Source organism: Capsicum annuum, chromosome 10, assembly GCF_002878395.1.
Source record: "Capsicum annuum cultivar UCD-10X-F1 chromosome 10, UCD10Xv1.1, whole genome shotgun sequence".
NCBI classification, from domain to species: Eukaryota; Viridiplantae; Streptophyta; class Magnoliopsida; order Solanales; family Solanaceae; genus Capsicum; species Capsicum annuum.
In genome coordinates this window covers 115,419,528-115,431,001 of record NC_061120.1, presented here as the reverse complement: position 1 = coordinate 115,431,001, position 11,474 = coordinate 115,419,528, and the positions used below count along the sequence as shown (strand labels likewise).

The 11,474-nt window shown below is 38.0% G+C and overlaps 1 protein-coding gene across 6 annotated transcripts in view; it reads right to left on the bottom strand.

The window, feature by feature from the left end:
* LOC107845562 (dynamin-like protein ARC5) overlaps positions 1–10,434 on the bottom strand; it is a 60,868-nt gene extending 50,434 nt beyond the window's left edge. For 4 of the 6 annotated variants that reach the window (XM_016689962.2, XM_016689960.2, XM_016689963.2 and 1 more), the window contains exons 1-4: positions 9,920–10,433; positions 8,824–8,988; positions 8,619–8,741; positions 8,133–8,354 (exon numbers count right to left, since the gene is read on the bottom strand). In XM_016689962.2, coding sequence (XP_016545448.1) covers positions 8,133–8,354; positions 8,619–8,741; positions 8,824–8,988; positions 9,920–10,258 — 849 coding nt within the window. In that variant the 5' untranslated portion in view covers positions 10,259–10,433. Of the gene's footprint in view, positions 1–8,132; positions 8,355–8,618; positions 8,742–8,823; positions 8,989–9,919 lie in introns of all 6 variants that reach the window. The other 2 variants (XM_016689959.2, XM_016689964.2) reach the window with 1 other exon arrangement.
* Between the last annotated feature and the right edge of the window lie 1,040 nt (positions 10,435–11,474).

Here is an 11,474-nt window from a genome sequence, read left to right as displayed (position 1 = left end):
CAAAAGGGAAGACTCGATGATTGATTAAGCGAAAGAAATTAACACGAGCAATACTGGGAATCCACCCTAATCACTCAATTACAACTAACAACTACTTGATTAATCTAATGTTACGCTTCACCTAGAAACTCAAGTTTAAAAGCTCTCAATTCATCATAAACATCATAAACTAAGAAAGAAAATGGCTAAGGCAACTATTTAAAGTTATTGTCTTTGCAAACATAACCTATTACAAAAATAACCCACAAGGACCCTTCTTGATTGACCAATCAGCATCTTGATCACCTATGACCTTGTGTCTTTATTACTCCATGGCTTTTTTCAAGCTCCAAGTTATCATCCATATGTGGAAAGCCATCATAATGTGCCCCACGCTAACCATGCTTGTATCATAAGGTCTCTAGTAACTTTACTAACACAAATTAGAATAAAGGCCAACTTTGGTAGACTTAATTCACACAGGGCAATTGAGGATGTAGGTTTAACAGTTCCAGATCCAACAATGTTACAAGTTGATCCATCAACTACTGTAATCAGAGAGGGTGCGGGTGCTTTGTGTGGTTGAAAACTAGAAAAAATATTAGGATTACACGTCATATGATTTGTGGAAGCTGAATCAATCACCCATTTATTTGAAAAGGTGATAAGACATGCTTTATGTGACTTGGCAAAAACATTAACTAAAGTGGCTCAATGATTTCTTATATTGAGAGAATTGAACAAACTCCTCAACCAAAATCAAAACCATTTTGTCAGATAATGGACTAGAAGCAACAACAACCTCACGTCTTTTAAAAAACAAAACTAAAATGCTCACCGTATCAGAATAAGTTGATGTTGAAACCAATAGAAAATACCATGTATAACCGAAAGTCAAGAATATACTTAAAAAGAAAGACAAACAGTAGCTAACGGACAAGCGGAATCAAAGGGTTGACAGCCAAACTTAAAGTTACACACAAACAATTTCAACTTCACAAATTGTGAGCAATCATTCAACTCACTGTTGCACTTCGCAGGCAGCCTGCAATCATATACCCGGATGAAAGAATAATTAGCAATAAACAGAGAAGTATCAAACCTGACCAAAGAGTGGACACAGATTCTATTATGAGGACTCTCTTCTCCAAATTATAGTCCGCTGATTAGAGTACCTGATACAAGTACGATCATGATTGTGGACCAATACGTAAAGACTCGAGCTTGGGTGGCTGCCCAACCAATGGAACAAGCTTTAAAGTGTAGAGAACAAGTCCCAACACTCCAAAGCCATCCAATATGCACACTCCAAGGCTGCTCCTTTGCCATGACTCATTAACGGCATTTTAGTCATTTTGTAATAAGTTGTAACCTAGGCTATAAATAGAACATATTAGGTCATTTTCTCATAACTTTAATGATATATTTTGAGAGCTCTAGAGAGAGAGTTTTGCAAGGTGGATTCCTTGTAAACAAGTGTGGATATCACTTGTGTTGGTGCTAGTTTTTAAACGTTGGTTGCTTGGGAATCCCGTTCCCTTGAGGTCACTGTAGAGCTTGGTGTTACTTGTATAAATTCTTAGGTCTTTGTGTTCAATATACACTTAGGTTCATAGTGTTGGTATATTTGTATGTCAAGTTACCTATCTATCTATCTATTTCATTGTTGTTGTTCATTCTCAAGTTTGGTGTCCCAAAATCGAGACTTTGTGTTCTTCTTGTTCTTGTGCTTGTGTTGTTAATCTAGTTTGTTGGCTCGCTGATTTAGAGGTGTTGAACACCTTAATATCTTGTTCTTATTGTGTTTTCATTGTTGTTGTAGTGAATTCGAGAGTAGTCACCAAAGGGGTCCCGGTTCTTCAAACTTGTGGACTGTTTTGGTGTTTGTTTTGTGTCTTCTTTATCGATTTTGTATCATTTGGTATCAGAGTCATCTTTGATTTTGTTTTAACAAGATCAATCTTGGGCATGAGAGTTGAAAAATCAAAAAAAAAAAAAGTGAAATGTTCTTGTGATTGTTCTTTGCCGAAAGTTGGGTCTTGTTGTTGTCTTGGCCGAGACATTTTCTTTGTTACTAGATCTTGTAGTCTTTTGTTTGTTTAGATTGTTTCTAGTGTTGGTTTCTTTCTCACCAATACTAAAAGTGTCTAGATCTAAAGGTTTGAGCTTATGTTGTTGAACTTCTTGTTGTAAACTTAACCAAGTGGTACAATTGTTATGGACTTGGAGATGAATATTGGTGGAGTTGTTGTTCTTGAGAAATTGTTGTTGTGATCTTGTTGTTCTTGAAATGTCTTGACCAATATAAAGTATAACATAGATCCAAAAAGGTGTAAGATAAAGTTGAAAAGTTGTTGGTGAAGAGACTTGAACACATCACTTCAAAGACTTGTCAACCACTTTTCCATATTTAAGGACCTTGTTTTGTGGGAATAGTACAAGTCAAGTCTCACCTTTTTGAGTGAATTTGAAAAAGTTTCTAAGACTTGAATTTTCCCACCAAAAGGCACTCTTTCATTCCAAAATTGTATCAAGACAAAAGCTTCAAGTTGGTGATTAAAATTGTGTGGGACCGTGACCAATTACGTGGCTGCCACGTCATCACATTATACTGTTCACGCAACATAATTAAGCTCAAATTTTTGATTTCTTAGTTTCTAATCTTTTGTATCTTAGTTGCCTTTTGTTGATTCTATTACTAATTAACAAACTAGTAATTGTCTACTAGGTTGTAAGTTAGTTTTGGGTCCGTTTATTCATATCTACATACCTTTGTGTGCTTTTATCTTTTTGAAATTCATTGTAGTTTCTTGATTCAAGTCCGTACGTATTTTCTTTGAGTTGTTTCAAAAGAGAATCTATTCCGACCTCAAGCCCCAATTGGTACCAAGCAATCTCCTTGGAGTATAAACGAGTTACCAACACTTGTGAGGCCAATTGAGAGGCATTTCAAAGTGTGAGAGCTTGTGAGGATGTTTTCTTTTCTAACATTAACTAGTTTGTTGTTTTTTGTGCTTTTGTTTTAGAATTTCTTTTGTTAGGAACTATGGCATTGGAAAAGGTGACCATGAACGATTTGATGGCTGCCATAATGGGTATGAAACATGACCTTAATAGTCAAATGGAGAGAATGGAAAAAATAATGGACCGAGTGGAAGGAAGAACAGAAGGGGCGGAAAGCTCCCTTTGCAAGGAGTTGGATAACTTGATAGAGAATCCAAGCCTTCCTAATCAAGTTCCTATGAGTGGACATGCTACACATGAGCTACAAGGTAATCAAACTAACTCTTGCACTCTAGTGAATGAGGCTAGTAGCCAACTAAGTGTGAATGGTAGTTTGTCTTTAGGAGAGCCAAATGCGCTTGTACAACTTGAGATTGTGGATACACTAGTTGATTCATCTAGTGTTGAGGCCATTGTGGCAAGTGATAGTACATTATCTTATGGAAGTCATCAAGACCAACTTGTGTGTGAAAATGGTGATGTTGAGCATGTTGGCCGATTGACTATGGATGACCCTCTAGTTGTTTTTGTTGTAGATTATGCTAGTATAGAGGGGATATATGATTGTACTAGAAATAGTATTGGGAAAATGAAATGCATCCTAAACCCGCGTCCATGGACACTCCACCTATTTGATCCCGGTGATCATTTGAAGTATGGTGATGAGGATGTCTTTTGGAATAACTTGAATGTGCATGGAATTTATGGCCTTCCTATCTCGACTTTCAAGCCGATTTGTTGTTCCAAGGAGAGTCTATGTTTTCCACTTGCTGAGCAACTCTTGTTCCTTGTTTTTTGTCACACTTATGTGGATAGACTAGTTGACTCTTTCTTAGGAGGGTATTCAGGTAAGAGGGATGTTTGGGTGTATGTGAAGTTTGAGCCACCTTGGCAAGATGCTATGATTGATTACACTAATCCTAACCCTCATACCTTGAGGAACTTGTGTTTGCTTGTCCTTCCTATTGTTTTGCAAGGTTCAGATTCGAGGTCGAATCCTTTTTCAAGAAGAAGAGGATGATACAAGTACGATTGTGATTGTGGACCAATACGAAAAGACTCGAGCTCGGGTGGCTGCCCAACCAATGGAACAAGCTTTGAAGTGTAGAGAACAAGTCCCAACACTCCAAAGCCATCCAATATGCACACTTCAAGGCAGCCCCTTTGCCATGACTCATTAAGGGCATTTTTAGTCATTTTGTAATAAGTTGTAACCTAGGCTATAAATAGAACATATTAGGTCATTTTCTCATAACTTTGATGATATATTTTGAGAGCTCTAGAGAGAGAGTCTTGCAAGGTGGATTCCTTGTAAACAAGTGTGGATATCACTTGTGTTGGTGCTAGTTTTGAAACGTTGGCTGCTTGGGAATCCCGTTCCCTAGAGGTCACCAAAAAGCTTGGTGTTACTTGTATGAATTCTTGGGTCTTTGTGTTCAATATACACTTAGGTTCATAGTGCTTGTACATTTGTATGTCAAGTTACCTATCTATCTATCTATTTCATTGTTGTTGTTGTTCATTCTCGGGTTTGGTGTCCCAAAACCGAGACTTTGTGTTCTTCTTGTTCTTGTGCTTATGTTGTTAATCTAGTTTGTTGGCTTGATGATTTAGAGGTGTTGATCACCTTAATATCTTCTTGTTATTGTGTTTTCATTGTTGTTGTAGTGAATCCGAGAGTGGTCACCAAACGGGTCCTCGGTTCTTCAAACTTGTGGACTGTTTTGGTGTTTGTTTTATGTCTTCTTTATCGATCTTGTATCAGTAGCACGACAAATCAAATAGAAATGTCAATCCGATGTCAGAACAGAAAGCCAGACCAAGATAGATCCACGTACGTGCCTTCACGCACATAAAGATCTGTGATGTCTCCGGCAGCTTTGCCGGCACATGAGTCTCACACTCTTCTACTCTGACCACTGGATTCTGGAGTTTTGTATATCGAGGGAGAAGGTCCTCCCTAGGTTTGTGGCAGCAGCTAAACTTCAGGTACAAAACCTACTCCACGTACGCTAACCCAACTACGGCAAGTTCGGGTTTTGATCTAACTCCGACAAAGCAGGATATCTCGCTCTGATACCATGTAAAATATACACACACTGGATCGGTTTCCTCGTAGTATTATACCAAGAATACGAGCTATTTGTAGGTGTACAAGTAAATTTATCTAAGGAAACAAAATCAGAAAAATCTCTAAAAATCTCTACCTATAATTATGTTATGTATACTATACGTAGATATGTCTATGTACATTTAAGGTGTCATTATTAATCAACCATACCATGGTGTAGGCTCTTGAATGACGAGGGGGACAGAGCTATTGTGTTAGGGGAACTGGAGCACTCAGGGAGTGTCGGGATTTTAGCTATTGTAGACGTTTTAAGGTAGACGAGGTTAGACAGGCAGTCCGCAGGATGCGAAGGGGTAGGGCGACGGGGCCGGATGAGATACCGGTGGAGTTTTGGAAGTTCGTTGGAGAGGCTGGTGTAAGGTGGTTGACTGCATTGTTCAATGAAATTTTCAGGACGGCAAAGATGCCCGAGGCGTGGAGGTGGAGTACCATGATCCCCCTCTATAAGAATAAGGGGGACATTCAGTGTTGCAATAACTATAGGGGGATTAAGTTACTGAGTCACTCTATGAAAATCTGGGAGAGAGTGGTCGAGGTGAGGCTGAGACGGATAGTGTCTATTTCGGAAAATCAGTTCGGATTTATGCCCGGCCGCTCGACGACGGAGGCAATCCACCTGGTACGGAGGTTGGTGGAGCAGTATAGGGAGAGGAAGAAGGATCTGCACATGGTGTTCATCGACCTGGAAAAGGCGTACGACAAAGTCCCCAGGGAAGTGCTTTGGAGATGCTTGGAGGTGAGTGGAGTACCGCAGGCATATATCAGAGTAATTAAGGATATGTATGAGGGAGCGAAAACCCAGGTGAGGACGGCGGGAGGAGACTCAGAGCATTTCACTGTCCTGACAGGATTGCATCAGGGATCTACTCTTAGTCCCTTTTTGTTTGCGTTAGTAATGGATGTGTTGACGCGGCGTATCCAAGGGGAGGTGCCGTGGTGTATGCTTTTTGCAGACGATGTAGTCCTGATAGATGAGACTCGAGGGGGTGTGAATGACAAATTAGAGTTGTGGAGGCAAACTCTGGAGTCTAAAGGGTTCAGGGTGAGCAGAACCAAGACAGAGTATGTGGAATGTAAGTTTAATGACGTGAGGCGGGAGAATGAGGTAGTAGTGAGGCTAGAAGCACAGGAGGTAGGGAAGAGGGATAAGTTCAAGTATCTCGGGTCCGTGATCCAGAGTAACGGTGAGATTGACGAGGATGTCTCGCACCGTATTGGGGCGGGATGGATGAAGTGGAAACTCACATCGGGGGTGCTGTGTGATAAGAAGGTGCCGCCCAAGCTTAAAGGCAAATTCTATAGGGTGGTAGTCCGTCCGGCCTTGCTGTATGGAGCGGAGTGTTGGCCAGTTAAGAACTCCCACATCCAAAGAATGAAGGTGGCAGAAATGCGGATGTTGCGCTGGATGTGTGGACTGACCCGAGGGGATAGAGTTCGGAATGAGACTATCCGGGAGAAGGTTGGTGTGACTTCAGTGGAGTGTAAGATGCGGGAAGCACGATTGAGATGGTTCGGACACGTGAAGAGGAGGGGCATGGATGCCCGGTCCGTAGGTGTGAGAGGCTAGCGTTGGATGGTTTTAGACGGGGTAGGGGTAGACCGAAGAAGTACTGGGGTGAGGTGATTAGGCGGGACATGGAACAATTACAGCTCACCGAGGACATGACCCTAGATAGGAAGGTCTGGAAGATGCGAATTACGGCAGAGGATTAGGGCCAGTTCGGGTCGCTAGTGTAGGGAATTAATTGGTGGGGGTGTATTCCTGTTATGATTCCGTATTCAATGTTCCGTGTTCCGTGTTCCATGTTTATTACGAATATGTGTGCTTTCCTCTGCTTTATGTTCCTGCATTCCTGCTTTACTCTGTTTTATATTCCTTATGGGTGCCGTATCTATGTTATGTCATCTGCTTCTGTGCTGTACTATGTGCTTGTGTGATATCTCGTGACTTGAGCCGGGGGTCTTTCGGAAATAGCCTTTCTACTTCATCAGAGGTAGAGGTATGGACTGCGTACATCTTACCCCCCCCAGACCCCACTAAGTGGGAATACACTGGGTTTGTTGTTGTACTACCAATTTGCAGAGGACTACCAATCAAAATGACCACTTGATTCACGAAGCATCATGCGTTCATGTAGGGTCCAAGGATGGGGTGTGATGTTGGCAGCCTATCCCAGTGCACGCATTAGTGGCTCGAATCCGTGACCTATAGGTCACAGGGAGACAACTTTACCTTTTCCAAGGATCCCTTTCGGAAAACTACCAATAAAAAATGCAGAAACCTTTTCCTGATAACATGCATTGTGATATCAGTACTATGCTATACAGAATTGATGGGAAGAGACTTTCTTAGGATGTAATATAACACGCATTCTATCTAGAGATTCTCAAGTTATTGCCCCGCAGAATGGAAATCCCACCAATATGGATGCAGATAACATATTTAGCTGCAAGAATCTCTATGAAGTCACACAAGCCACATGACGGGTTAACATATATGGTTGATTCCTGAAGAAATAGTTGGGACTGCACACTTATAGGTTTTGTGCTCGTCATAATTGGACTAGTTAATTGACCAACGGCATGCGCACTTATTACCAGATGTGCACTATGTTTTTGTGTTCTGCTACAAACGAAGTCATTGATACAAAGACGGAACTGAAAGTCAATTTTGCACTCTCCTTTGGACATCGTTTTTGTAAAAAACCGAAAAACCAAAATCAAATGGCTTAAGGTAAAGTATCACAAATTTCTACTAGATACTTAATGATCTTTTAGTTGGTCAACATGGATTTTTTACCCTTAGCACTCCCAACCACACAAGAAGGAGTTAACTTGAAGAAAGCCCGGACACACTCAGTAATCCTATGAAATGCGAAAATGAACCCAGATTGAAATACAGTTTGTTTTTCACTGAAAAATACAGCCCAGATTTCAAGTAACATTCCGCCGTTATGACTTTCTCATAGAAAAAGAAAAAGTATATGCCACATGTGGCTTGAGAGGTCAGAAATTGAACCTGTTTGAACTCATCATTGGATCTGAAAACTGATTCAGGTCCAAAACCAACTCTTCCGGAAGGGATAGATGTAAAAAAGGGAGAATCACCCAACATAAATCCATCAAGTGTACTTGCTGGTGGCGAAAGGAAAACTTCCACGTCAGAAGCTCGCGCAAACTGAGGTATTTTGGTATCAAGCTTTGTTGAAACAACCACAGTCCTTGAAATCTCAGGGTCAATCTGTTATACGATTCGACACATGAAAACAAGTAAACCTTTGTAGAGAACGCTCAAGAAAACACAAACATCTGAACATGCTGTTTTTTACAAGGTGACATGGAAAAGCATCTATCTTCATAGATTTACTTCAACCAGTTCGGCATGTATAAAGGGTTTTTACCTTCATTTTTGCTAGCATATCATATTGTAGTCAAAACATTGTGCAAACTTCAGGCTATAACTTATCAGGTGCACCTTTAACAAATTAGATTAAAGAGGCACTACCTGCATTACTACCCTCCTCGTAGTTGCATTGCTCCAATCATTACAATCTTCAAGGCACAATATAATGAATTCTCTGTGCTGCATTTTGGTTCGCACCAATGACTCCACTGCACGAGCTTGAGCCTACAATGTATATGGTCTCAAGATTCAAATATATGTGTTTTTCATATTACCAATTTTCAAAATCATGGGGAAAAAATTGGACCTGTAAAGACCGATTTTTCCGACTAGGTGCTGGAGCAACAAGTCCTGGAGTGTCAATAATAGTAAGGTTGGGGCAATATTTGTATTCTATTCTGATGATTATCTCTTTTGCAGAAAACTGACATGTCTCCTTCTCCAATCTCATGTTTTCAGCCTCAATATATACCTACAAGAGACATTATAATCAGGAAAAGTTTACTCCCTGCTGTAAGGAAAAGCTTTTGACACATAAAGCTACTACATACCATTAAATAAATAGCATGTCCTTTCATATTTCTCTCCAACTTTTATATCAAACTACTCCTTACTAGAACTAAAAATGGGAATGATAAGTTTAAGAGCCCGTTTGGATAGGATTAAAATCAGGTCAAACCAGTTTTTAATCTCTTTTTTAGGTGTTTGGTAAAATTAAAAAGTACTTAAAAAAAGTTTAAAATATATTAAAAAGGCAAAAAGTGAGAAGCTAGGTACCCCGACTTTTTGCTTTTTAGATTAAAATTCTTTTAGGTTTGACCAAAATATTTATCTTTTTATCCCTTATATTTTCCTTAATTCCAATAATATCCCGAACTTGTAGTCGTTAAACTATATTTTTCCTTTCTTTTTCTTTTGGCGCTTCGCTTCATCTCTTCCCTTCAATTTTTATTAATCTTACTTTGTTTTCACCGAATCCATAATTACATTGGAGTTTTACTCAAAAAATTTATTTTAAAATTAAAAATTATGAATAATTCAACCTATTTATGGTATTAACAACTTTAAGGACATTTAAGTCATTTTAACAAAAAAAAAAAAATATTTAACATCACTTGTTTACCAAATACATCAACAACTTTTTTTCAGTTTCACCGCTTCTATCCAAACACTTATTTGCTTAATTTATAAACACTTATTTTAAGTGTTTAATCAATTCAGCTAAAAAGCTATTTTTTTAATCTTATCCAAACGGGCTCTAAATAGTTTTCAAATATACAATTGTGACATAGAGTAAAGGGGAAAGTGTGCAAGTGACATATAAAATGGGACGGGGAGTATTAACTTGCAATTGGACTGCTAAAATATAACCCAGCAGCAACACACATTGATAAGCTTGATACCTGAATTTCTTGGAGAGATTTTTCATGAGAAACAGAGGGGTCAGAGTCAGACAAGAGATGACAAAGGGGAGTGTCACACTCGGGGTTGTATTTCATGTGAAGAGTAATGGGTCGGCGAGTCTTGGTTCCACCACCGACGTGATTGAATTGGAAGCCCATTAGAGCCTCTACGAGTGCACTTTTCCCGTCCGTCTGGTGCCCCACAACCAGCAATGCTGGTGCGTCAAATGGAGTATCGAACTCCTGAGCCAAACCGTGCAGCTCATTGTATGCCTCGTATAGCCTCCATTCCTCCAATTCCTCCATCTTTTTCCCACCTGAACTTTCTTGCCCCGCCATTTTCAATAGTGAGTTGAGTGTGTGACTATTTTGTGAAGCTGTTATCTCAATTTTTTCTTCATTTCTTGTTCGTTTCTCGCACCACCCAAATCATATAGGAGTATTATAGATTTCGAATGGATTGGGAAAGTGGTTGGGCCGTAGTAAACAACTTGGATACCGATAGCTTGGTGCCTATAAAAAATTTCACAGTTCACATATTATATTATAGGAAAAATTACAGAAATTAGTATATTACAATAAATTGTAATACTTTTTTAAAATTATAATTTATATTAAAAGTAATAATATTTTACCTACTTCATAGTGATAGAAAAATATGTATTTTTTAATTGTGTATATGTATTTATGAGTAATACATAGATATTTATATATATATTTATATAGCAATATTTTACTTAAATACAAATACAATTTGCTATTTTTTATAATTATGAAACTGTTGCTATAAAATTTATAATTAAGACTACAGAGTTGTTATTTCTAAAATTTTTATATTTATAGAAAATCCTAATTTTTGAGTGGTTGTGATAAATAATTAGTTCTTAATATATCCAATAAGATATATATTTATGGAAAAAATCATTTTTAAAAATGGAAAGTAACAAAATTTGTGTAATTAACTGATCAATTAAAAAAATACTGATTTTAAAATAGTTGTTTAATCCCTGAAAAAAAGTAACAGCTTCAAGAATTCAATATTCCCTCACACAATCAAGCTCATTCAACAAAATTCTCTCAAATTTTCAATCTCATTTGTTCAATTTTGAAATTTTTACCCAATACACAATAAATATTTCAATTTTGTTGAGACATTTCAAAGTTTCGATATCTAATATCCAATATATATATATATATATGTATATAATAGGAGAGGCAAAAAAAAGCCATGTGTCAGCACCACAAAAATCAGAATTTATTATAATTAAATAAAATTAACACCTACACATAATATATAAATAAGTAAATAAATAAATATTTTGAGAAAATTGTTCTGTTTTTAAAGAAAACTGTCAATTTAAATTTTTCACATATTTACAACCGATAAAAATGTTATATATCTATTTGAAGGAAACTTCTCTTCCCCTCATAGACAAAGCAACTCTTCATCAAATTCCAAAAAGTAAATTTTCTTTGTAGAATTTCTTTTTTCGATTGCCGAAACTTCTTTGGGTTTTCCCAACAAATCAATTTTTGTGGTTCAATTTCATATATT